Here is a 27602-nt window from a genome sequence, read left to right on the forward strand (position 1 = left end):
TTTCAGAGCTATTTTCATTAAATATTGGTATAATAGATCCATGTCTGAGGTAATAAATTAAAAATAAAGTCAAGATTTCAGTCCCATATTTTTGCTGCATATTTTTTCTACCATTATACATAGTTTTGAAGCAAACACACATAGTCCATAATTCTGAATGCAGCCAGGAATATTATTTTAACACAGTCACTTTTTGTTCCACTATAATTTTGCTGAGAATGGTTATTGCATGATACACTTTTAATAGATGTTTTAGTTATACTAGAGTTTTCTATTAAATCACACATACCATAGTTATAGGAAGATGGGCATGAAGATGTGCTTTGAGCCAAGGACGGCAAATATTGAATCAAGAGTGATAGCACATACTGCAGGTTTATTGTCTGCCTGCACTAAAGCCCAGATCCAGCAAAGCCATTTCAGTGTGTGCTTAGCTTTAGACGTGTGAGTCGTTCCAGTGTCATCCATGGCCTTAAATGTTTGCTGAATCAAGGACTAGCCACGCCTGCAGACCTCCGTTGATAGTTCTTTAACTGTGTGTTAACTGAAAACAGTTTTGCTGGTTTCCTATTTTGTAAGATATTTTGTAATGACCTTCCTAAGATTTTTCGTATCAGTGAAGCACCCATGAAAGTTTCTAACCTGGTTCATAAATACACTATGAAAAAATAAGCAGCTACAATGACTCTCTTCTACATGTTTTGTTAAAAGCAACACCTGGTTTGAAAAGTTATTAAAGTAATTTTTCCCATGGTAAAATATATTTAAAAAAATAAACTCTTCATTTCATAATCTTCCATCAAACATATAAGCTCATTAAAGGGCGGGGCATACCTCAGGTATTTTCATTTATAAATGCAAGAGACTGAGTGTACCAATCTTTTTGCACTTAAATGCTGGTGGTCATAAGGCCCTTTCAGCTAAGTCTCCATCAAGCCCAACACTAGTGAGCTAAAGAAACAAACAAACGAAAATTTTGCTTGCATATAACTTTTTCATAATCCTGAATTGAAAAAAAAATCCTCCCTGCTTAGAAAAAACCTCTTATTTAACTGCTGCCATTAAAAAAGTATACCTCACCTCCATGTTGTTTTAACTTTAATCAGTGATTCTGAATACAAAGAATTTAAACACTCACTAAAATTACTGTGGCATGCCGTCAGACTCTTAATGTTCAAAAATTGTGCTAATCCCCACCTAAATCAGGAAGCTATAGTTTAGAGCTCGAGCTAATGCTTGTCTTGGTGTTAAACGTCTATTTCCACCAGATTTTCTTTATTCTATTTTGCAAATGACTGACAGTGCTCATGATGTGATCCTGAAAAACTGTTTGGTGTTGTTACCAAAAGCTATAAGTCTGTGTGAAAACTCTCCATGCTCATGCAGTGAATTGCATCGTTGCGGGGGACCGTGGCCTGCACTGCAGTGGTCTTGGGCCTGGCCACGGGGGCACAGCTGCACAGCCCAGGGTCTTCAGTACTCCACCGAGCTCACAATTGCCATTGGTTCATCAAATGTTGCCAACCTTATCTGCTTTGGAGTAGGGATGGAGAGAATTTCCCCAGTGTCAGTTGGTGAGTGAATACCATTGTCTATTATGTTTGAAACTTCCTCCTCGTGATCCTCGTACAGCGTGTTGATGTGCAGCAAAGGGTGGGCTGGGTTGCAGTTCAGTGCAGGTGTTGGCTCTGGCTTGACTTGGTTCAAAGTCATACTTGTTGCAGCAGAGGTTGTGGCTATATGGTTGTGGTTACATGTGACAAAAGCCCCAGCAGTAGGCACAGTTCTGCATGTCTCAGATGAGTATAGGATCTCTTTTGCAGGATGAGAGGTGTCTAAAAGAAAAAAAACCAAAACCAGCCAGTTAAAAGACAGGTAGTCTTTCACCTTTCCAGTCCATCAGAGAGGAATGTTCTGGACCAATAAAAGGCATTGGCAGTTTTGCCACTGATTTCAGTGGGAGCAGGAGTGGACACAAAAATGAATTGTCTTGGGACCCTTTGAGAAATCCAACAGGACTGTTTCAAAACAACAGGGTTGTGAGGTCAGGGAAACAGGACAAACAACAGATGGGTTTTGTAAATCTTGCTCTTTGTTAGCATGCTCATGCTTCCTTACATGAATGGTGTTTTCGTAAAATGAACAAAAAACAACTGAAAAGTATCTTTTATTCTCCTCTACAGCCTGGCAGGTGTTTTTCAAATGTTATGATTGAATGTTTTGACAAACGTTATGACTGTTGAAATCCACCGGATGGAATACAAAAAGCACTGATATTTTCAATGGGAAAAACTAGTGGTTACACATTGTAAGCCACTCGTCTTTAGAAAGAACTCAGCAATTTGACATTAACTGATGTCTCTTTCCAGAAATTGTAAGTCTTCCTTACCTGATGGACTGCAATGTAGGTCTAACTCAAAAGCAAAGCTGAAAATTTTAAATGGGAATGGGGAGTAACAGAGCCCCAAAACTACAGTAATTATTTTTTGCCCTTAAAATATTCAAGCACTAATTTAGATGAAGGTAATTGAGACCAGAAAACCCCAGTAGTTTTGAGGAGTTGAAATCAGAGCAGGTGACTGGATAAGGAATGTGTAGAATAGCTCACATGCACATTGGGGAGTTGGAGGGCTCTAAGGAGCATAGGGATTTGGAAGTGACAGAAACTTTTATACCTCAAATCACTTCTTTGCTGGGCAGTGGGGTGACGGTAGCTGTCAGTCTGTCGAAGCCCAGAGGGAGGTCTTAGCTTGTAATGAGATGAGAGCCATTGCTTTAAGTACATACAAATCTTTCTGCAACTTCAACTGCATAGTGCTTCTTTCTTATGTCAGTAGCTTACAAAAATAAACAAGAAGATATCTGTCTATCAGTTTATCTACTGATCTATCACTTTTCTTAATGCTCACATGGCTTTCCTCATCACTCTAGCATACAACAATTATTGATATAATTGAAACACTCCTTTGAGGTAAGAAAGGGACAGAATTTCCAAGACACACACAGGCAACTGAGGCACAGAAAGAGCATCTCCTGTGAGGCTACATGGGAAGGGAATGTCAGAATTCCTGAATCCCTGACCAGCATCCACACTTCAGACCATCCATCCTCTGGTCCACATGAGACAAAGGGCAATTCAAAACATCTCTTGTGTGCGTGAAGAACAATACCAGTAGTCTGAGTTGTAATTTCCTAGGTGGCAAGCACATGCCAACTCCTAAGAACTGGTAGTTAAAGAGAATTTTTTCTACAGGCAGCTTTAACTGCCATTAGCACAGTTTCTCACAGACTGCTAAGTGGCTGTTACTGGTCATCTACCATGGCAGTTCCCATATGACTTGAAAATAAGGCAGGTTTGAAACATGCCAGGTGCTGTGTAGCAGGAAAGGTACCATGGAGGCCAAACTCTCCTCATTTCCTTGGCAAGGCATGACCATATTCGTAATTGTGAAAATCTGGTTACACTTGAAAAATTACCTGCACCTACAGCCTCGCATGCTGTTTTGCGATACCTGTTCTCTATCCTTATCCTCCATATAGCTGTCAAAGAGAGAGAACCTCCATTTCTGAGGCTTGCAAGACCTAAGATTATTGCTATCCCAAAATCTAGCAAGGTAGGTCAAACAGTTCAGATAAGCTTTGAGTTCCCGAAGTTCGCTATGCAAATTATGGTCTGTGGAGGTGGTATGGGCATTACGGCATACTGTACCTTTGAGAGAGGAGGTAACGTGTACTACAACATTCTCTTCCTGGTTTAAAAATCCACCCTCTTGGCTTTTTGATGTAGGCATCGAGGGGATGGCTTGAATCTCTGGCTTGGTTTTTTTGCTACTAAGTATATATGGATGAACATCCAAGGAAAAGTGTCGCGTGTGTTTTTTTTCACTGCTTGTGCTTGGGATGGCATTTGGCTCAGTTTTATGAGCAGACGATTGCTGTGAGGTTTTTGCAGCAGACTCCAACAAAGGAGCTATAAGGCTGTCTGTTGCTGTTTTTCTCCGCACAGGCTTCGGTTTTTCAGGTTTATGGTTCTCAACCTTCATAATGGCTAACTGTTCCTTGAATGGCTGAGGAAGGGGATTGGTAGTTGGGATCCATTTCATTTTCTTCCTTGGTCTCTTAATGATGAGCTGCTCATTAGCATCAATGTCTGCTGGATCAACGCTAGGGTCTATTGTTTGGATCCCTGAATCACGCATGGTTGGAGTGGCATCATGGTTGGACTGGGCCAACGCTGCAAGCAGCTGGCGTACCACATTGTCATACATCAGATCGCTTTCATTTGTAATAAAATCCAGACGGTTCAGTGATTTTATGTGGTCCCGATTTTCATTACAAAACATGGCCAAAATATTGATATCACAAAACTGGGACTTCTGCCACTGTTTCTTTGTCTTTATTCCAACTTTGTTCAGTTTATCAAATATGAAGTTAGACTTGCGAAATATGAAGAGGTGAATTAAGTTGATGAGGATTATCAAGTTCATGAAACAGAGGAGAACAATATCTACACCAGCAATAATCCGCTGGAGCTGGACAGATGGCAGTTTACAGTTCACTCTAATGTGCAATTTGGAGCTGCTTGTTTTGTCTGGAGGCTCTCCTAGTGCACAAGTAAATTCATTTTGCTTCTGTGTAGCATAGTAGGTGGATAAGTAGGTGATTGGTATGATGCTTAAAAAGATGATGAACAAATGTCTCGCAAGATAAAGCTTAGCTAAAAAGTTACTTCGTCCTCTTCTTTCCAGGTATTTCTCAAACAAGTTCTGTTCAGGGCTTTTTTCCTTCTCTGCATTCTCAATGATTTCTCTCTTCTCTCTCTCAGTGATCCCTGGGCCTTTGGACTGAATCTGTTTCTCTATTTTTGGTGCCCGCCCTTCAGCTGCACGGTGGTAGCAGTTATCGATCTCCTGAAGCAAAAAATTAAGCTCTGAAGTCAGTCGGGTGGAGGCCAGAAATTCCCAGCCCAGAGCTGGAATGTACATTATCCCAGCAAAAGCCAGCAGTGCATAAGGTAGGAACTTATGCTCAAACAAGGAGGGCCAGTGGCTGGCATCAACTCCTGGCAAGGCATCTTTTAATTCTGTCCAACAATATCCTCTGGCATACAAGGCTTGATCGCGGGTGAAGTTGTGTGGTGTGTAACAGTATATTGGCTCCTCTGTATAACAGAGAGAAAAGTCACTGCTGTGCATTTAACCTACAAAAGGAGCTCTGGAAAATAAACATTTCAAATTATATCAATTTTTACTGTATCTTTACATGACCGTTAAGCCCTCCATGTCTATTAGGCAGCTCAGCCTGCACACATCTTCACAAGCCCCCAAGCAACACTATTTACCTGTAAGTTTTAGAATGAACCTGAGCTAGAAATTTCAGTGAGAAATACATATTTTGGTTTAATTACCTCCCTGAGAACAAAATCCTAAACAACTGTGACCTAAACTCTGTAAAGCTAAAAGACCTGATAACTACTATACAGCAGCTGAGGATGTTATGTGCAAACGCTGAAAGGCTCATTTAGGTGAAATTTAAGGTTCACCCCAGCTAAATATTCTAAATAGAAAAAAAAAGTTAGATGTAGCTGAAGGCAATGTTTTTAATCCTTATTAACAAAGTCTACTCATTGGATATGGTAGAAAAAATTGAAACTTAAAAGACTTACAAGCATTTAGTCAACTGCATCCCTCCCAGCTAACACTCTTGAATTAAAGTGTGACTAACCAGGACAGAATCTCGTGTGTTAACTGTACTTATCACTATGAAAATTTAATTCTACATTTGAAATTGTAACATTGTTTTTTATACAATGTGCAATTAAATGCTGGAACTTGCTTCATACAGTATGATGGAAGAAACAAATACTGTGGATCAAGAAAGCAATCAGACAAAGTAATGGAAGAAAAAGTATAGCAAGGATTATTAAATGCACAGTGATGTAATTTTTCTCTCAGGACATGTTTAAGTCACAGGCTGCTGGAGGGTGGAAGGGTTTATCAAAGGAATTAATACCATATGCTTGTCTATTTTAACACTCCTTCCTAAGCATTTGCTTTTTGCCATCATCAGAGACAGAGTGCTGGGCTAAAAGGACTTTTGTCTCGACCCAGTAGATAAATTATGTTCTTACACAATTACATTTTTCTAGCAATACATAAAAATAAGATAGAAAAACTTGTGAAAGCTAGAACAGTATTAATTGCCCAAAGAATAATGACCATTATCAAAACACCCTCTTCAAAGAAGAAGACCATATCTTCATATTTTGGCAGGTAGAACAAAGAGAATATATTTTACAGTGTTCCGGTGTACCTTTTAAAAACTTTCTAATATTAGACCCACAGGAAGAAGGAAGGCATGTTCTCTTGAATTGAGAATTGCTCAAGAACACCCAGCTTGCTCCATTTCTGAATGCAGTCTACAATTCAGATTGAGAACAGCTCACTGGAAGACAGTGGTGGTACTGTTCTCTTAATAATATAAATCAATAGAAGAAATACTAAAATATAGTGTTTGATAATAATAAAATATTAAAAATAAATAGGTAGACGAAAACCCTTATCCTTTTGACTTAACAGAGGACTCCTTACTTAAGCAACTGTTTCTCATATGCAAACAAACCAAAAGCATTTACTACTTCTTTGGTAAAATGTTGGGGTTTAAACTTCTTCTGTGACCTACAGAGAGCTACATACTGATAACTGCACAAAAAAATATTTTTTTAATTGATTCAGTGAGGATTCTTTTCTAAAAATACAACCAATTTAAACCAAATTGACAGAATAGATGATGCTACCTAAGACAGCATGTGAAGTAAGCCTTGCAAATTCTTTAAAGACCTTTAAATTCTTTAAATTCTTTGAAGACTATTTTTAAATGATCTAACTTCAACCTCAGAGGAGAGCTTAAAGCACTGTAATGTTACACAGCTTCCCATTTAGACTATTTTTGTGTATTTACAGCCATGTGCTACAAGAAAAATGCCCACTGACTCTCCTGGTTTTGGTGATTACATGTATGTCCTCCCAACCCTACGCATGAAGGGATGCATACAAAAAATTTCAGCTCCTCCTATGAGAGAGTTACTGTATGATTTCCCAGGAGACAAAATAGATTCCGTTGTGAAAACGTTCCCATGGGGGAAAAAAGGCAAAGAAGCGTGGTGTGTTTCTCATGAGCATAAATATTTTTAATTGGGTGTCCCTAAGCTCAGTAGAACCTGCTAATATGAAACCTAGTTTCCTGTGACAGACATGGGTTCATTTCCCCTAGGTCTCAACACCATGAATACTTGGGAAGACAGTAACAAGCATTCATATAAATCATCCATCAGGATTATTTTTGGATTCGTATATCAGTTGCTACTACCAAATAAACAGCAAGTAGTTCTCTTCACTGATACCTGAAAGTTAAGATGACTTCTCCCAAAATGGCATACATACAACAACAATCAAATATATATTTATTTTATACATTCAAAAAGGAAAAATACAAAAATGTATTTACATTTACATTGGATAGATCAGTTAGAGACTAACTCTGCCCTCTATCCACTGCCACTGCTTCCAGTCTGAAGAGCCTCACAACTCCGGTTTGGACTGAGCAACTTCATTAGAGGCTACTTTAAAAATGGGGCTGCCCAGACCAGTAGAGAAAGCAAATGTAATTTTACAGGAATTTTTTTTGCTTTTCCTGGTTGCCTGATAAGTTGTGAGAGATCTCTCACTTATTGGGATAGCTGAGCATGGTGTCCTGTTCTTATTCAATGTTTTGTTACTTGTTGACGCTAGTTCAGTATTTTCTTTGCACATTTGTTAAATTGACATGATTTTCATTATATGCCAGATAAATCCCAAGACCCTTCAGATGAAGCCCAATTTTCAGACAAGTCAGTGGGACTTCTGATAACTGATTCAAGTGGGGGCAAGTGAGTTTCAATGCAATTTTATTCGAATGGCGTTTTCTAATAATTGAGCCATACTCACCATCAGTGAACGCCACTAATTTTGGTGGTTATTCCACGACAGAACTTAGCTTAACCTTCTCAGCATAGGACTTGACTCACAGAGCATAACATCAGCTTAGGAAGCTCATTCATTTAATCCAGACAATGAAGAAGAGAGGAATACCCTTTCAGATAATGTTTCAAAGCGAAAGACTAATTTAGCTGTTGCCTGGAGGAGCCTGTCTCTCTTCATTGACAAAAGGCTGCCAAGCAAGATGCCACTAGGCTTGAACTAGCATCTGTGAATGCTGCTTCTTAGGGGATGGCAGCATTTAACCTGGCATTTAACACCGTGAAGGTGTTTGACCCCATCATAGTAGGATATGGACCTGCTTCTCCTCTACTGCAATCTCTGTCCATCAGGAATAAATGAAAAAGAAAAGCACTAGGTCAATAACTAATCTTGCTTGTTATGAAAGATGGCAGTAACATATAGCTGGATCTCAACACGCAGATCTGATGAGGACAGGGGAGTAATGAGTTGTTCTCACACACATAGCTCACTTTAGCTGTGAGGGCCCTACTTAACGCAGTTTCAAGAAGGCACAGCAGGCCTGTTTTATTATTTTACAATGTTCCCCTGCTAGGCAAGTAGCATTAAAGAAACAGGCTGTAACAGTGTTAAAATCATAGTTCTGACATGGGATCATGTAATATAAAAAAATGTATTTGCTTTTAGCTTTATATTCATAAATATATAAAGTTTCTACTGATATTCTTATTTCACCCTGAAAATGCTCTAGCAGTTTAATAAGTTTCTTTTTCATATAACCACTCCAGCCACCATGAAATGCAGCTTTTCCCCCAAGACTCCACAGTTTAATTGCATAAGGAGTAACTGGTCAATTATGTAGGAAAAGACAATAGAGTAAGATGCTGTAAAGAACATTTTTGGAAAAGCTTAGGGGACATTATTATGGCTGAGTGGATTGGTCATCTTCTCAATGTTGTCTAGGCTTAAGCCCATAAATGCAATTTATCCCTCCACTCTCCTTGATAGCTACATTCTTGTGAGCCAAAGAGACAGAAATTCCTACAAAAAAAACCCCAAAACAACCCTGACAGCAAGGTCAACATCTCCAAAATAATTTTTTTTCCAGTTCCAAACACTGAAAAGGCAGTTCAGGGTAGACATGTATCTGTGATTTGTACACGTGTGCATCTGTAGCAAAGACAGAAAAAAAGTACGGTAACTAAGCTGCCATTTTTATTGGTGGCTGGAATACTAAACTCAACTTTTCTGCATTAAATGGGATGGCTTGCTGCAAGATTTTTTAGTTCTGATGTTCAGAATAAAATCTCAGTTAAGTTCAAAGTCTGAAGGTCTGCCCTTAGATTCACCTACACGTGCCAGAATACAAAGTTCAACACAGTTTCAAAAAAACATCACTCGGAATACCTAAGAACAAATCCTGTCTTCAGTAATACTTTCCTACAGTCACTGTCATTCCCAGGAAATGTTCCTTTTAAATAATTTTTAAGAGGCTAAATAACCCTGTGCTCATGCTGTGCAGAAATAATTACTACATCAGAAAAAAAGTCCTTGATGTTAACATATTGTATAGTATATTATACTTTATCTTATACTGACGAGTATAAAGATGCATACTAAGAAGGTTAGCTTCCCTTGTTTCAATAATATTAATGATCACAGGAGCACTACATCAGATGTTTTCAACAGTTGTATATAAATACATTTTATAACGCTCACTATGAATGTAAGTAGCTTCTAGAAGTCCACAAAATTATTCTTGTGGATAAGCTATGAGAGACATCTCACTGAATTTTCTGGACATACAAACAAGTTAAAATAAACAAGACAGGATTACTGAGTCAGTTGTGTAATACAATTGATTGTGGTATGCCACCTGAAAAATTTGAAATCCCTTGGCAGCTAAGGTTTTTCACATACTCCATTCTGTATCATCTCATCTCATCAGCTTAAGTACTGCTTCAGTGGAGAAAAATGAATTGCAGGAAGTCATGTGGTATAAAAGGCATAGTTTATGGGAATGAAACAGAGTGCATGGTCGTGAGAAGACAGGCAAGACAGGGAGATGGAGGAAGGGGCTGTGATCAAACAACTCGTTAGAAAAGACAATATGGAAAGAAGGAATGAAGTATGGAAGCTAGGAGATGCCGAGTCTGCTGCCTGTTAGTAAAGGCTCTGAGAAATGCTTGTGGGCTTCCTGCAGGCACAGACTCCCACTCCTACTGTTCCCAGTCCAAGGTCAGCCACCTCCCTTCAGTGGTTTCCCAACCTCCATATACTTCAGTATACATTCAGCTGCTCTCTTCAAGAGGCCCTGAATTAAACACCGTTTGTCAGGCTGCAAGTGCTAGACATGAAAATATGTTAGATAAATAAATCTCCTGCTTAATTTCAACCAGGAAATACAGTATTGTAAGTTCTGAAATTCCTCTATCAAGGGGCTGGGGTGCTGAGGTTCGGGGTTGGAACCCCTGTGAAACTTCCCACTGCAAAAATCAATCTCAGATCTGGAAATGGAGTTACCAATGGGAAAATCTGCTAATTGCTTTTTTAGACCACTCCCGGAAGTTATACCCCTATGCACAATGATGGAAACGCCAGAAGCAACCTTGGAAGTTACCAAGTGCCACATCCCACTCAAAGCAGGGCCAAGACTGAGTTCAGACCAGTTTGATTAGGGTTTTGTCAGTCTGAAAACCTCCAAAGATGGAGACTATACAAGCTGCCTGTGCAACCTGCTCCAATGCTTGATTGTCTTCAAGGTGAGCATTTTTTTCTTTAGGTCACATCTAGCAAGAATGGCTGATTCACACAGGAGTGATTTTTTTCACATTTGGGAAATAGCCATTTAAAAAAATGAATGCAATGGCCAGTTGCACTAGGAACACATTAAGTAAAATATGGCTAGAAGGCTATCATTGAAATACAAGTGAGCCTCAGTATTGCATCTCAGTCAAAGGAATAGATCAACAGCACAGTTCACCAAAGACGCTCTTTGGGGTATGTGTGTGCATGCATGTGTGTGGATGTCTGTTTTCCTATCTATAAAAAAGAAAACCTTGCAAAAAAATATGAGCTGGTGTACGGGAAACAGAAACGACACTGTCAAGAAAACATGGTGAAGCTGTAAATATGTATCGTTCTCCATTGCCTCTGCAAAACTAAGTTTTTACAAGTCTTCCTGGGAAAGCGAGTGAATTGCATCTAACACAAACATTCCCTTGCCCCTTCAGAATAAAAATAACAATGCCAATCTCTTAATATTCAACACTAAAAAATTCGATCTGCTCCTAAAAAGACATAAGTGACTTCATGCACTGGACAGTTCCTTTGAAGCCAATGGGATTACTCACAGTGCATAGAATTTGGCACGTGCATCTCTCTTTGAAGAACTGATGCTGTAGGGGGGTCAATTTCAAGCTTCTAAAATATTATTACGATAAAAAGTTATTTAAAGAAATAATGACAACACCTTACAATGCTTTGGGTAGACATTAGAAAGTAAGAAAGGAAAATACTAGTAATAAACAGTATATACCCGTATATAAAAGGGCAAATGACCTTTCACACCTACCACATTCCCAGTGAAATAAAGTATATTCACCTAAAGCACAGTATAAACCATAATAATAAATTGTGTATGCCTCTTGTGACCTCCAGCTTTTAGAATTTACTCTGGAAAAAGAAATCACACCTCATTAATCTTCCAATTGAACTGCATGATTTCAGCATTCTAGTGCTGTAATTCAGTAATGCAGAAGGAATAGCACAATTTTCTTACAACAGACAGAAAAAAAGGAACCCAGTTTTCAGAAAATACAATTAAAAAACAAAAAAAGATGAAAATTCTTCTGCTTGCTACACCAAGACGAAAGTAAGTATGCCTCTTCTCTTGTGCAAAAAATTATTCGAAGATCTAGGAGTAAACATTCAGTCTGACCACCACGGTGTATAGGCAGCAGGAGTGGTGCCTAGGTGCCGCTGAACAGGCTGGGTTTCCCAGCTCCTGGACAAGTGCTCTCATGCTGGAGACCCCAGTTAAGTATCAGGTAGAGTATACTGATAGATATATTTACTGAGTTAATTATATAACAGACTCACCCTGGGCCTAGTGCTTCCTAGCTATTGGCTTTCTGCCCTTTTGAAGAGGATTGCTAAATCATCCTTGTGCTGGTGCCCAACCTGCCTATGAAGAAAAGCTGGCATTCCAGTCAAGTTCTCTGATGCACTCATTGTACAGTCCCCTCCATTTGACTCTAAGAAGAAATTCAGTGTTTAGGTAGAATCTTTGATTCTCCCTGCCCATCAGATGCCAGAACACAAGTTTCTAACAGCCAAGATAAATGAGAAACTCCCTAAATTCAGCAATAAATGCCAGTACTTGGCAAGGGTAGTCCTTATCATACTGCTCTCCTTACATTGTGTCACATATGTGTAAGCAATCAGACATACATGCCTCATTCATCTTGGGTACTAAAAGCATTGCACAAGAAAGCAGGTAGCAAACTGTTTATTTTGAGAAACAGAAATAATTTATTTAGTAGTTTTTCAGAAACGTTTAAATGGAAAAGAAGAAATGTCCTGGATCCTCTTCTCTCTGGAAAAAAGAACAAAAAACATTCATGTTACTGAGGTTGAACCTGTAGTCTAAGGAAGTATAACATTATCTAAGCAGTATACAGGTTTTCCATCTCAGTCACACAGTCCGCAAGGACTATGTAACTCTCTACTTTGAATGTGATTTCAACAAATTCACAGCCAAAGGAAAAACTCTCTTAATTTAAGTGGTTTATTTCAACTACTTTATTTAAAGGTTAGAAATCAGTACAGCATGAGGATGGATTCTGGAAATTACTTTTGTGTATCAACTGTAGTCATACAGTCCTATTTAACTCACCAAGTCATATGAGTAAGAAAAGAAAACATTCAACAAACTAAGCCTTAACTTAGCAAGCTAATTATTAATAATTATTACTTTTATCAAAACAAAAAGACAATACCTTTACCTTTCTTAGGGAATATTCTTTCCAAATCTGAATATAGGTTCCATGCCCAGGAAGTCGTCCTAAGGTACAAACTTCTCCATGATTAACAAGGTAAGGTATAGCCTTTTTTGCCCACTCTCTGAAACCACTTGTCCTGTTTAAGAAAAAAATCTTGAAAAGAAAGTCCCTAAAGAAATGAGATAGGAAACCACTGCTGCTAGTAAATTTTACTGGCCTATACTCTACAAGGATTAGTCGTAATGGCTGAGATGTAGATAAGCAGTTTCAATGACTGATAGGTAATGGGTTACCCACAGGGGTAACGGCAATGTAAGGGCAGCAGCAGGTGTCCCCATATTTACAATTTATGGTTTTTTCCTTGCAGGACTGCTGCTTGAACTGCATATATTTTGGATCTGCAGAATCAATAAATTAGTAATGCACTTTCCTAGTGTATATATATATAGTGTATATATATACATTTACAGAACTTTATTCCTTGGATGTAATTAACATCAGCTCTTCTAAAATTAGCTGGCATGCTGAAGTTCACTTACCAGCAATTTGAGGCTGAAAGACTTGTAACACCTGCCCAGGTTATTCAGGAGAGAAAGATACCTACTCCTACTTGGTTGATATGTTGAAGTCTGTTGGAGAAGGTTATTCCAGAAATGGCAACTGTTATGCAGAAGGTGCAGAAACACCTAAATGAAATCCCTTAGGTTGCTACTCTAGAGGAATGTTTCCTCAATAATGAGCTACCATCTGCCATGTGATGGCCACGCGGTATGATGGTAACATCATTGGAAAGAGAGCTTATTTACAATGACTGTACTGTTGAACATCACTAGGAGCATTTCTTCCTGTGCTCAGGAGAGCTCTGTGAGAACACAGAAAATAACCTAAGAAGGAAATGATGATGCCAGTAATTGTACATAGAGGTGTGTTTCTGTATTATAATGTTGCTTTGTATTATGTTAAGATTTAAGGGAAGGTTAGATCTGAATTTAAAAGAATGCATTCATCAAAATATAATTAATGAAATTCAGCCATGCACACAGTCCTACAAAAGAGATCTGAATAATATTTACTTCTAAATTTAGCGCTTACATGAGGAGATGAGTGGAATTTGGTGATGTACAGATCTTCTGTACAGGAGAAGTAATGTGTGAAAATAAGTGTTTTAATGTTTTCCAAAGAAGAAAAAATATTTTTTGGCAATTCAAAAAAATCCCCTCTGGAGATGGATCCCCAAAGCAATTACAAAAGCACCCAGACAGTATGATAATGTGGACTAGAGTAACACCTGAAGTGAACCGCGAAAACATACAAATGCCAAAGTAAAATGAATTATGAAAATCCAGTGAAACTGATGATACATATACGAGGGTGGCTTCTTAAGTCATGAGTCAAGTACAAAATACAAATACAGGAAGCAATATGGAACAGTAGGTTTGTTCCATTACATTATTGTTATTTAATGACTAGAAATGAAAAAGATTGCCTGTATTAAGTACCTCTTGGCATAAACACAGCACCCCAAAAATGTCATTGAAAAGGAAAAAAAATGCCAATAGTTTGCTCATTATGTAATAATGTTATTATAATAACATAGTGTTTAGGAGGCAGAGATGGCCGGTCTACTGCTTTTTGTAGAACTGGTTCCTCCATGTTCAAAGAAATTGGGTTTTTAAAGTAACAGAACCATTTTGATCTGTCACAACAGAGCCAGGAAAATCAGCGTCCCAAGGCTCCCAGGGGCTCTGCCAGTTCCAGTGTGGAGGTCTTCTGCCCTCCTGAAAGGTCATGGATGGCACAGAACAGAAGGTACCTCAAACTCAAAATGCTGAAATACTTACTTCAGCATTTAACTAAAATGCTCCAGAAATAGCCACTGAGCTCTAAGATGCAAAACCCACACCACATGTCTCTGCACCTGGCTGCATCATCGCTCCTTAGAATCTGCACGACAGGCATGGTGCCAGTAAAGAAAAGCAAACAAATCCCCAAAACTCGCTATCATAATGAACTGCTGTATTTCCCAGTTCAAATGGAAGAGTATAATACATACCTGGGACAAAACCTCTGGTGATGTAAATATCTGCAATGATTTCAGTGTTTTTCTTAGAATAAAACCTCCACAAGAATCATGCCAGTCTACTGAAAAATTATTTAGCTTTTGTAACTAAATGTGTATACCTACTGAAGATGCCCACTGCAGTCATTTTTAACACTGACAGAACCCAAGGAACTCAGTAATGATGCAGATTCTTCTTGAAGAGTTGTACAGCTCTAAGAAACAATACAAGCTGAGATTTCTTCTTGATCATGGACGCATAATTTCTATCTCATTTAGGGACAAAAAAATCCCCTCAAATACTTCAGGGTACCTTTGAAAAAGAGTCTCTACCTTATTCTTATGTATTCACAAGATTTCTTCTTGACAAAGGTGAAAACTAATTAAGTACCTCTTACACAAAAATATTTCTGACCATCTCTTCAAATTGTTGAAGTTATCTGAAAGCATGTACTAAGTTAAAGCTCATCCACATTTTGGACCCCTTCACGTACATGACACTTGAGAAGATAAAGGGGTTAATAGTGCAAACAGGGTCATTAAAGTGCATACAAAAAAAAGATTATGTATACGTGTCAATTAAGTTTGAGAAATGGAATTCATGACAGAAAAATATCTGTAGCCACTAGGAACTGCAGTGGAATGATTACATGTGTGAGGCTCAAGCATTTCCTCAAGAATACCTTTCTATTTAACATTCAGCTGTGTAACTGCAAATCTTTAAATGATCAAAACTCATAGAAAGCCAGCTCGCATATCTTGTGCACAGCTCACGTTTGTGTGTGAACTGCCCTTACCCTTTGGGAAAAATTCCATCAGCAGTGCAAACAGCCAGCAGCTTAACTGCAGCCAGCCTGTGGCTGCTTGTACTATTACAGTTCTTTTTAAAAATATGTGATTAGAAAGCACTTAAACACAAGTGGTACTGAGACACTTCTTAGAAAATTCTCTTTTCACTGCTAATGCCACCTCAGAACCAATTTCTGCACTGGTGTCATCATGTACATAAAACAATCTGGCCCTGTACTTTTCGCACAAAAAATAATCCTCAAAAAATGTCATCTTCACTTTCTTACTGTATGTGGCTTTAAGTGCAGTTGAAGTGGAAAACAAGATCAAAAACCATCCATCAGATAAGTCACATAAGTACAGCATATGTAAATATCTTGCCCTCAACTTGCAACACAAATACAAAGTAGAACTCCATCTCATAATACAGAAATCCTCAACATATACTATTTCAAATATACTGTAGGGTGAAATGCGTAAAAAGACATTAAACTCACTCATATACAGTATTACACTGTGAAGTAAGCATTGCTTATGCAAATGATTACAAATCAGAAAATAAAACAGAAAAACTTGAACTGACCCTTCAGTCATTTAACTTACTGTCTCCTTCCATTACTTCCTCATGAGAATTTTCTAGGAGAAGGGTGGTAGAGGGCTGAGCTACGTAACTGCTAAGAGACATAGAAATACAGTATTTATGAGCAACTTTTTGGTATTTTGTAGGCACTGTTTTATATACCTAGCAAGAAAATCAATGCCAAAGCTTGGCTTTTGATTAAAGTACAGAAGTCAACTGGATGATTGTTTTGCTTTACTTTATTAAAGTACTGGTATTTAACAGCTTTTGAGGGAAAAGCAAACATGATTGCAAAATGGCAAGAATAATTCACTGTGAATAGAAAGCACAAGGCACTACACAAGAGGGATATGACTTGGCAATCCCTGTAATTGACCACATCAGTTCTAAAACTTTTGTAGTTTGGAAACCGAAATATTTCAGTATGGTGAAGATAACACATAACAGAAACAGCAATGTATTCTCCTTTGGGGCCCACCACTCTGGTCCCTTACACAGAGAACTCCCACAGACATTACTGATAGTTTTGTTTCTTAACACAGCACAACACCGAACTGGAATATTTAAACCACTTACTGAAAACATAAAACAATACAAACAAACAAAGCAGCACATCATGAAAACCAAGTATCTCTTCATCAACTGGATTGCAGAACAGTGTCTTGGAAGTTCAGTGAACACCATGAGATGCTTCACTACAAAAGGCTACCACTCACTGCTCGTAGCATCGTTGCTGGTCACAGAGGACAGAATACAGTACTTGCTGACCCAGCAGCATCTTACTTGTAGCTGTGGTTTGTATGTACTAGTTCCATGGTAAAAACAGGGATAGCAGAGGATAATAGAAAAACACATGGAACATCAAACTGATAATTAATATTGTGGTCTAATACTTTGCATTCTGTGCATTTTAGAAAGTGAAAATGGAAACGTGGTGTATATTAAAGGAGTAATCCCTTTTTATCTAGATCCGTATCTCCCCTGACTTACCAGGCCTTGACCCGAGATACTGAAACATCGTAACTAAAACCAACTGCTGAACACCAACACAGTGTTGTTCATTGTGTTGAACTATAGCTGCACTAGAGCCTGACCTACTAACAATTAGAGTTGGGTGGTTTACCATTTTTTTCACTAAATACTAGCCTAAGACTAGTCTGCTTCAGCAAAGAAACACTTCAAATACTTTCTTTAAAAATAAATAAATAGATAAATAAATTAAAAAAACCCAAAACTTTTATTGTGAGAAAGGGAACAATCCAGCAGGCTCCACTGCAGCTAAAATGGAAGGACAAAAGTGACAACCTGTACTCACAGGCTTACAATTTGCTTCTCCACCAGCCAGTGCCTGGTATAGTCACCCATTCCGGCACTGGGCAGTGCAGTACTACCAAATCTGAACTCTCTATTCATGTTAGCTGCATTTTACTTCTAGTCTGCACAGGAATAACTAACTGTTCAAGCTGCTAGGGAATGAAAAGTCAGGCTTCTGGATCTTTAGGCATGGGAAATCAAACCTCCAAGGAGCCAAATCTAAGCATGGACCTTTGCAAAGCACTGCATATACATATGCATATATATCTGCATATCCAGCAGATACCTAAGAATGTATAGGGTGTGACGGGGGTCATGTCATTGTTCTGACAGAAATTCAAACACACTGGTATTTGTATTTGAAGAAAAAATCTAATTGCTGTCTTTAAAGCAGTAATTTCCAAACCCCCCAGCCCCAGAGCAAAAGGTCCCCTGGGACTACCAGCTGTGAGCACTGTTATTCTCAACAGACATTGCTACAGGGGAGGTTTCCTTTAGCCTGTGCTACCTTCTGTACGCACCTTCACCAGGGCTGAACCCTGTGACTCCAGAAAACTTAAATCCTGATCCACCCACTGGGTCAGAGAAACATGCCTCCAAAACTTTCCTTATCATTCTCAAGGTCAACATATACTGGCCTCTAAATACCCGATGTCCTGGTTTTAATGAAGTCTGTCCGTGGGTGAGTTTTAGAAAGGGAAACAATATCATTCTTCTCTTGTTGGTGCTCATGTGGGCTTTCTTCGTGTGGGGTAGCTGACTATTGCTCCTAAACTACTTGATGATGACCTTATGCCCAGTATAAATATGGCACATGGATTTATTTTAATTAACTTTCTAGGTGTGTCCTTTCTGGAATCACACTAGTTTTCTTGAAAAACAATAAGGGAGAATTTGGAGACTCAGAAATTATGATGTATGAGGTTAGCTGAGTGGCTTTCCTTTCTCTTATGAAAGAAAGTTTAGGAAGTGCAAAGAAAGGCTGTATGCATTTCTTTGCAGAGGGACCTGTGCAAGAATTGTATCTTACTTCAGCGATCAACGTGAAGTCCGGTCTTCACTGAAATCAATAGTCAAACTCTCACTGACCCTTTTGCAGCTTGAATTTAACCCTCGAGCACATCCTAGCGGTGTGTATGCCCCAGGCCTTCCCTCTGCAGAGAGCTCAATTTCACCCAAAATGCACTGCCATCTAGTAGTGAAGTTTGGAAAACAGAATTTTATCTCCCAATAAATGTTGGCTATGTTACAGATTCATTTACAGGGCAAAAAAGTGAACCAAGGATGACAGCCCATTTTTTCACGTTGAGACAGACTGTAAGGGCACTAAGAATCCAGGACTGCATAACAAGGAGTGTGATGAGCTGGTTGAGGGAGGTGATTCTACCCCTCTACTTGGCTCTGGTGATATCCCATCTGCAGTACTGTGCTCCGCTCTGGGGTCCCCAACATAAGAAGGACGTGGACCTGTTGGAGCGAGTCCAGAGGAAAGACGTGAAGATGATCAGAGGGCTGGAACACTTCACCTATGAAGACAGGCTGACAGAATTGGGGTTGTTCAGGGTGGAGAAGAGAAGGCTCCGGGGAGACCTTATAGCAGCCTTTCCATACTTAAAGGGTCTTATAAGAAGAACGGAGACAGACTTTTTACTAGGGCCTGTGGGACAGGACAAGGGGCAACAGTTTTAAACTGAAAGAAGGTAGCTTTAGATTGGACATGAGGAAGAAATTCTTTATGATGAGGATGGTGAGACAGCGGAACTGGTTGCCCAGAAAAGTTGTGGCTGCCCCGTCCCTGGAGGTGTTCAAGTCCAGGCTGGATGGGGCTTTGAGCTACCTGATCTGGTGGAAGGTGTCCCTGCCCATGGCAAGGATGTTGGACTAGACGGCTTACAACCCAAACCATTCTATGATTCTATGATCCATGTAATAGAAGAAATGCCCTATACTCAATTTAAAGCCTTTTGTAACACATAAAGTTCAGATGGATTGTGATTAATTCAGCAAATCAGCATAGTATCTGCTAAACAATTAGGTCTTGCCTTTGATGCTACTGCAACAGTAATTTATCATTTAATTTCTGAAAAGTGATGTAAAGATCAGAACACTCCAATATGAGGACAAACAAATCACTCTCATGAATAGCAAATGCATTAACCTAACTGCCTTTGCCCATGATACTAAAACATAGCTAATAACTTTATCTTCACTCACAGGTAAACAACAGTATACAATATATTTTACTATAGATATAATGATTTTTAAGGTTGTTAATGATCACCTTTTAAATAAATAACACACTCTTTCTTTGTCCTGTGTTGAGGCTGAATTCTGCTTTCATACGTGCTTCACCACAGCCTCTGGCTCTAGAAGGCTTAGTGCCACCCTGGGATGCTCCAGCTTCCTGTGACGATGGGGTGCCTTCTGCACACTCCCGGGGCAGGACATCCATGCTGCTTGACCAAGCAGCTCTCACTACACTTGTTGCACAGACCATACAGTTGCTGTTGACTATGCTTTAAGCTACACTTGATCCCACGCACATAAACTCAAAGGTAGATCAGAGAGATAAAAGACTCTTAGTTCCTTTATGCACTTGTCATGCAGATGTTCCAATCCTCATCAAAAAGTTTTGTGAGAAACCACGGCTTTTTGGTAACTACACTTTTATGTCTCAAGTGCACACACCACTGTTCCAAGAGCTTTACCAACACTGATTTAATAAGATGGTATAGATCCCAGAAAAGGGGGTTGTTCTAAGTTTAGTGGCATGACAGTAGCTTTCCATGGCTTGCAGTGGATATCACTAAAATGGTAAGTATTAGATAAGCACACAAGGGCCCAAAGCAAAGTTGGGAAGCTACTATGATATTCACAACTAAGGGGCAGAAGAACCTTACTCAATTTCATCAGCAAAGTTTGTACTTTTCATACCTAGTATTTAAATTGTACACAGGGAGCATATCCAAAGCCATCAAACAAAGTCAGATTTTTTCCAAAATCAGTGCCAGTGCATGGGTGAAAACGTAACACAAACTTCAGTATCAGTAGTAAGCTTGTATCCAGCTGGACTATTGCTATTACCAGGGTCACTCTCTGGACAGGATTGAATTAGTAAAGATGTCTGAGTAAATACTATTTTGTTAACAGAGTAACATCTGATTCAGGTCACATTAAAATTAATAGAAGTTTTGCTCTTGAACTCTGTGGAAGCAGAACTGAATCCACTAACCCTGAACTCCTCAACTCCACCACAATAAAGAATCTATTTAGCTTCATCAGACACTTAAGTGTTTCTATTACATTCTCTTGTATCTTTAATTTTTTTCTTTTTCTCATACTATGTTTCTAACTGCAGACCATCTGAACAAACACATGACATCATATGAGAAAAAAAGTCTTATCTCGTGTTTTTCCAAAGACATAAGGGTGTTTTCTGTGTTGCCTTACAAGCTTTGCCCAGGCAAGACACAATAGGCTATTGCTCTAGATCTCACTGGGGCAAATAAGCATACGCAGTCCATAAGTGTACACAAGTGACATTGCTTTTAATACTTCTGAAAAACAAATTTGGAACACAATTGTCAGCCTAGAGAATAGTCTTCCACAGCACAAAATAAACTCAATTGCAGCGATGTAGGCAGATGCGAGCAAATTCAGTAGATACCCTATCTTTCATGTACTTGTGTGGACCACGGTTTAGCCTTGCAGAGGGGATATCCACTGTATAAATCTGAGCCTTTTAGACTTGGCACCTCCTCTGCAATCTGCAGTCTCGGAGGGCTTGATCGCACGGAGCAAGTTACTGCTGTCTCCACAAACAGTCATCCAAGGGCTTCTTCTAGGAAACTTACACTATGTAAAGGAACACACATGAGGGGGCATGACCTTTACTGCACCCAAGTCTTTAGGCCTACTGAGGTTCAAACCTGTACACCTCAAACAGTATGAAAGCACATATGTAAGTATGCACTCTTGTGAGCTTCTGTAGGATTGCCTTTTGCTAGTTTACTTCTCTACAAACCAGAGGAAGAGATCCCAAAACCTCTGCATTCTACCGAGGATCCCCAAAGGTGACCTTGAATCTTGCCTTTCAGTTGCTATGAAGATTGTTTTCAGATGTTCGGCAAGCTCAGCATGGCCTGAAAATATGGTCTTTCTGAGACATCTCTAGATGACCATCCAAAAAATGAGGCTGTGGCTCAAGATCTTGAGCTACATAATGATATATTTAAAAACTGAGGTAGACTGAAAAAGTTTTAACTATAATTAAGAAAAATCTCAAGACTACCTTTGCAAGCAGTTATTCTTCTAGGTAATGCAACTTTATCTCATAATGAAAACAAGTATTAAGGATATTAAGTGTTGGAAGTCAATCCCAAAGCAGCGCGCAAAGCAAGAGCCTGATTCTGGTACGTTTAGACTGATTGAACGCAGCCAGTTCTCACTAGACTTACAAGCTACAGACTGCCAGGTTGGTCCTGTATGTTAAAGCACTAGTGCTTTCACATGGATCTTCAGTATGGAGCTTCAGGGTACCTTAAAAGCAGTCATGCACTGGCAGCTACACTCATCAAGCCTATACTTCACAAAGTAGAACAATGTTTACCTACCCGCTAATGGCCCAAAAGGTGTCGTAACAGTTTATTGGGTCATTAATTTCCAAGGCTCATTAAAACTTGACTTTCCTGGATGGGAAGGACTCCACATTGGTGGTGACAGGTAATTAAAGTGGGCTTTTTAAACTGTTACCGGCTATATGCAAGACGCAGGCCCTTAACAGATACAAACATCCATGATTTCCACTATTACAATATGGCAAAGCACAGTGTGCGTGTGCCTCCATATCCTGCATCAGTCTCCCTGAGAGCACTGCCTCTGCCTAGGGCGCCAGTAAAACACTCGTGCTCTAGACGCCTTAACTAATGTCAGGACAAACGCTTTAAGTCAGCTAGGGTCCAGCTCAGGGCCTGTCCAGGATCCACCTCGGGAGGCATAACACCGCACCCTGTGCCTCCCACACCAGCTCTTGGCTGCCACAGGGCAGCAGGTGCCTCCCCACGTCATTGCTGCCTGCAGGTCAGCCACCCGGGACGAGGTGGGGTGGCTGGGGTCCCTTCCCCAACGTGGGAGCAGGTGTCACTCGCCCGCTGAGGTGAGAGGCAGCAGCTGCCCCCTCAGTGCCAGTGGCCCTTCAGGGATCTGCCGCCACTGCTGCCCCCTCAGCACCAGTGGCCCTCAGGGACCGGCCACCACTGCTGCCCCCTCAGCGCCGGTGGCCCTCAGGGACCGGCCGCCACCGCTGCCCCCACCTGCCACGACGCGAGGGCGAGGGATCGGCCGCCTCCTCAGCCTGGTGGCAGCTGTTAGGGAGTGGCTGCCGCCGCGATGCTGCTGCCCCCGCCCGCCCAGGCCGCCCCCGCAGCACCAGCGGTCCCGCGCAGCTGCCACTAGGGCACAGCCCTGCCCGCCCCGCTGCTGCCGGCGCCCCGCCGCCCTTACCGGCGAAGTTCTTGGTGAAGACGAGGGTGACGAGGAGGATGGGGATGAGGACGGTGCCGATGGTGACCACGCGGTCGAAGGGCAGCTCCAGCTTCAGCTGGAGGAGCAGAGCCGCCAGCGCGCCCGCCTTGTCATCCTGCTGGCCCGGCAGGATGAGCTCCTTCAGCTTCTCGCCCGCCAGCAGCGCGGTGGCCATGTCGGGGTGGTTATCGATGATGTGTTGCATAAGCGGCGGCGGCGGGCGGCCTCACGCCGCCGGGCCTCCCCGGGGACGGGCGGCGCGCTGCGGCGGGCTGGCTGCGGGCGGCGCCCGCGCGGCCTGCGGGGACAACACCGACAGCGGTAACGGCGGGGCCGCGGCCGCGCTCCTCTGCCGCAGCGGCACCATGTTAGGGCCGGCGGGACCCTGCCCCCGCCGGGCCTGCCGCTACCCCCGGCCTCCCGCCGGGCCCGGAGCGCGGCGCCCCCGCCGACAGCCCCGCGGGGGCTCTCCCCCGCCCGCCCCCCGCAGCGCCGGGGGGAGCGGTGCGAGCGGGCCGGGATAACGGCGCGGCGGGGCAGCCGCCACCCCAGCAGCAGTGCAGCGGTAGCTGCGCGGTACGAGGCAGCCTCCCTCTCCCCAGGGCCCGGCGGAGAAATGTCACGAGAGGCGGGCAACGGCGCGAGCTGCCCGGCGACAGCTATGCAATTAAACGCTGCCTCCGCTCTGCAATTCATGCTGTAGATAGCGGTGAAGCAGCCATGCAACAAGACAGATTGGAGCTGCCTCAAAGTGCTGCAGACAAGGAAGAGGGCATTTACCTGGCAACTTCGGTTCCCTCGGTTCCCAGGGGATGGTGAGCAACACCGATGACTTGTAAGTAACAGCGGAAGCCGCAAATAAACTTACACTGGACCTTCCTGCCGGAAAAAGGCCCCTGCACCTCCGCAAGTAAGAAAATCGCTCCGGATTTGGAGCGGGAGGCGAACGATGTGTTGATGCTTGTTATTGCAGTGGGTGGCTGGCGCTTGCATGGAAGTGCCCGCCTGCACCAAGCAGCAGTAACGTGCAGAGCAATTCAAGAAGGGGATTGCAGCAGCCGTGGGGAGGAGGAGGCGAGAGCAGCACCGGAATGAACTGCGGAAACGCAGAGGTCCTTTAAGGTTTTGAAGCGAACAGCTGGAGCCTGCGGAGCTGGGAGCGGCCGTACCGAGGCGGCCGCAGGCAGCCGGTACACGCACAACACATGCGAGGCTGCACCGTGCAACACGTTGCGGCGGCGGCCCCGGGCGGCGGCGACGGCCGCGTCCCTGCAGGAGCCACCGCGCGGCGGCAGCGCGCATGCGCCAGCGCGGCTCGCGGGGCGCGCGCGGCCGGCCCGGGGACGGCGGCCGCTGGTGGCCGTTAGTGCCCGCTGAGGGGCGCCGGGACGGGCGGGGGGAGGGGGAGGAGGAGGGTGGGAGGCCCTGGAGCGGAGACCCGGAGGCGGAGGAGCGGGTGCCGCCGGGCGGGCTCCCCCTCCTGCCGCCCCGCAGCGCGCACGGCGGAGCGCAGGCCCGGCTGCGGCGGCGCCTCCCGCCCCAGGGCGCTGGTGAGGAGCGGGGTGTAGCGGTGAGCGGCGGCGACACCCTCGCCCAGGCGGCCTGTGCCCTGCAGGTCTTGGGCCTCGGGCACGTCAGGACGCAGGTGCTCCCTTTAGAAACCCGTCCGGGTGCCTGTTTTTTAAAGTTCTGTGGGGTCAGCCACACCTGATAAAACAGCCCGAGGCGCAGAGAGCTTGCCAGGAATGCAAAGGACAGCTTTCAGCTTGCCTCAGCCTAATGGGGTTCAGGCCTGTGTCTTCACAGAGGTGACCAGACCTTGCTGTCCATCTCTGGAATGGGCTGGGAGTGGAGCACTCTCTGGGCAAAAGCTGGACCACACAGCATCAAAGGAGGACATACATGCTGCATCATAGCCAGCAGCTATGGCACTCTGACAAAAGCTTCAGGTCACGGTTCCTCCTCAAGTTGTTTATGCGTTTTATATTTAGTAGTACTCTAGATGAAAACCAGAGATGCACTTAAACAAATACTACTGACATTTCTCTCAAAGATTTGCAGTTGTCATCTGCAACACAGCATGAGTAAATCTCCCTTTCCCCAGTCACTGTGAACAATATGATGGTCCTGCTTGTTATTCAAGTTTAAATATTGAGTGCAAGGTTTAAATAATACTTCTTGGCAGGGGTCCTTCCATCCAGGCGGGGATGTAATGAGCAAGGCAAGAGGGATGTCCTGATGGCAGCAGCCCTGATGAAGGATCCCAGGCAGCAGACTCAAAGCTGTCAGTGCCACATGCTCCTGAAGACTGCTGAGGATGAGAAGGCAGGAGAGCTTAAACTTGAAGCTGCCACCATCACTTCTTTCATTTTTCCTGCTCCTCACCCTCTGTAGTCTCTGTGGCTATGTTGGTCCTCTGTAAGGGCCAACACGCAGTATCTGTCTTATGGGCAGATGACAGGGAGAAGAGAGACCATCTTCTCACCCCCTTGTTCAGGTACAGTGGGTACTTGTGATGTAGCACAGCAGACAGTTCTCGGTAACCAGCTTTATCCCAGGCAGGAGAGCAGGCAGGGCAAGGTAGGACACAGAGCAGCGAGGAGCTTGGTGCAGTGAATTTGGGAATGGAATGGGAATGCCTGTGTCATTCCCACATGTGAGGAGAGGTTGGGGACAGTTGCTGGGTCAGGCCTCAATCCTCAACAATCCTTCCTACCTATGGTGAGGGATGGATGCACCAAATTCTCTTGCCATAGCTGTATTTTGTCATCTCCTAATATAGAGGCTTTCCGTTCCAACAACATTCCTTCCGCAGTTGTCATTGCTGCTGCCAGAGGAATGATACTGAGCAAGGTGGACTGACAGCCTGAGGCAGTACAGCTAATCTGCTAAAAAAACTTTTGCTCAGACTTTCAGTTTTGTAATTGTTTCACCATGCTTTTATCTGCTGTTGACAGTCTTGTCCTCCTCATTGAGAATGCTGCTGAAAGGCCATTTTCCTGATCCGCACTTTGTCATCTCCTTTTTGAATCCTCTCTTTTGCCTGTCCAATTGCTCAATTCAAAACTAGCTGCTTGCTTTTTGTTTTCAGAGGATTTCTGTGGTATTTCTCCTCCTATCTTCCCCTGCCTAAGTCCTTACCACTTGTCTGCTATCTAGTTGCTGGCTCTAGATGCTTCCTCATGTTTTCCCATGAGGAAATAATGCCATCCTCTAGTAACCATTTCTGAGGAAGCTCAGTGTAAACATCTACAAACTTTAAGAACGTAGCAGCAGCCATCCTAGGTCTGTCCAGTCCCTTATATCTCCAAGTGTGGCTCTAACTGGACAATCAAGGAAGCGTAAAAATGAGGCAACCTGTACTGATGCCTTTTCCCTAACACTGCCCCAGCTTCCAGCTTTGTTCGGGGAATTTCCTGAGCTTGTGATGGTGTAAAAACTCCAAAAATGTCTCTTCTCAGAGTATTTTTTTCTGGCCTCCTCTTGGGACTGTGCAAAATTCTGGCATCCAAAGCCTCTTTTATTAAGGAATTCCACAAGCTTACAACCTATTGTGTCAAACCCACCTTGTTCGGTTTGTTTCAAACATAATTTAATTTGATGTGCCTTAGTTATGGGAAGGTATTTGGACCAATCCATATCCATCTTTTCCATGACACATGCACTTTTGTAGACAACAATTGTATATTCCCTCTATATTATATCTAGTTCCACATTTAATATGCAAAGAGTCCTACTGGCACAGAAAAATAACCATAAATCAGACACTCCGTTGTTAAAATAAATATGACATCCATGAGTAATTTAAATTTCTCTTTTGAAGCTTGATTCATTATAATACCATTATTTGATGTAATCATATTGATTTTGTAATCTTGCTTGGCAAGATTATGTCTGTATAGCAAGCCAAAGAGACAGTCAAGATGGAAGAGTACTGTCAGACCAAAACATGAGTAAACAGAAACCTGTAGTAGGGCAGAGACCGGGATAAGGAAAATTACTGTCATAATTGACAGACAAATAACATAGCCAAGTTTCTCAGCAATAACATGCTGGCATGTATGCTGCTGGATAATCTAGAAAATAATCAGGCTGTGATAATAATCCTGTGCTAATAAATATTTCACAAACTCCTGGTAGGGTCAGAAATTGATTTACAGATCAAAGTGGAAAGTCGTGTGAATGAATTCTAATTAATTCTAACAAAAGATCAAAAAAGGAGTATTATTTTTAGACAGCTTGAATAAATCATTTGGTGTTATAGCATATATTGATTCTTGAAGGTAGAGTGAACGGCTTTTTAAAATCTTGTTTTCTGAAGTTCTGAAAGTTCAGAA

The 27602-nt window shown here is 42.1% G+C and overlaps 1 protein-coding gene and 1 long non-coding RNA gene across 6 annotated transcripts in view; one reads left to right on the forward strand and one right to left on the reverse strand.

The window, feature by feature from the left end:
• PANX2 (pannexin 2) lies at positions 1 to 24633 on the reverse strand. 5 transcript variants are annotated; one of them, XM_055711948.1, is made up of 5 exons: positions 24046 to 24633; positions 23245 to 23563; positions 3710 to 5161; positions 2676 to 2749; positions 1723 to 1835 (listed from the first exon to the last, which is right to left on the reverse strand). In XM_055711948.1, exons 2-4 carry the CDS (start codon positions 23468 to 23470, stop codon positions 2718 to 2720), a joined length of 1710 nt encoding a protein of 569 aa, XP_055567923.1. In that variant the 5' UTR covers positions 23471 to 23563; positions 24046 to 24633; the 3' UTR covers positions 1723 to 1835; positions 2676 to 2717. The 5 variants fall into 5 exon arrangements, with proteins under 5 accessions (XP_055567922.1, XP_055567919.1, XP_055567920.1 ...); XM_055711947.1 differs by lacking the exons at positions 2676 to 2749; positions 23245 to 23563 and adding an exon at positions 13004 to 13136 and having other exon boundaries at positions 1 to 1835; positions 3710 to 12594; XM_055711944.1 differs by lacking the exon at positions 2676 to 2749 and having other exon boundaries at positions 1 to 1835.
• LOC114015704 (uncharacterized) overlaps positions 24342 to 27602 on the forward strand; it is a 16566-nt gene continuing 13305 nt past the window's right edge. The window contains exon 1 of the long non-coding RNA XR_008732455.1: positions 24342 to 24455. This is a non-coding gene — a long non-coding RNA (uncharacterized LOC114015704). The remainder of the gene's footprint in view (positions 24456 to 27602) is intronic.

Source organism: Falco cherrug, chromosome 5, assembly GCF_023634085.1.
Source record: "Falco cherrug isolate bFalChe1 chromosome 5, bFalChe1.pri, whole genome shotgun sequence".
Lineage (NCBI taxonomy): Eukaryota > Metazoa > Chordata > Aves > Falconiformes > Falconidae > Falco > Falco cherrug.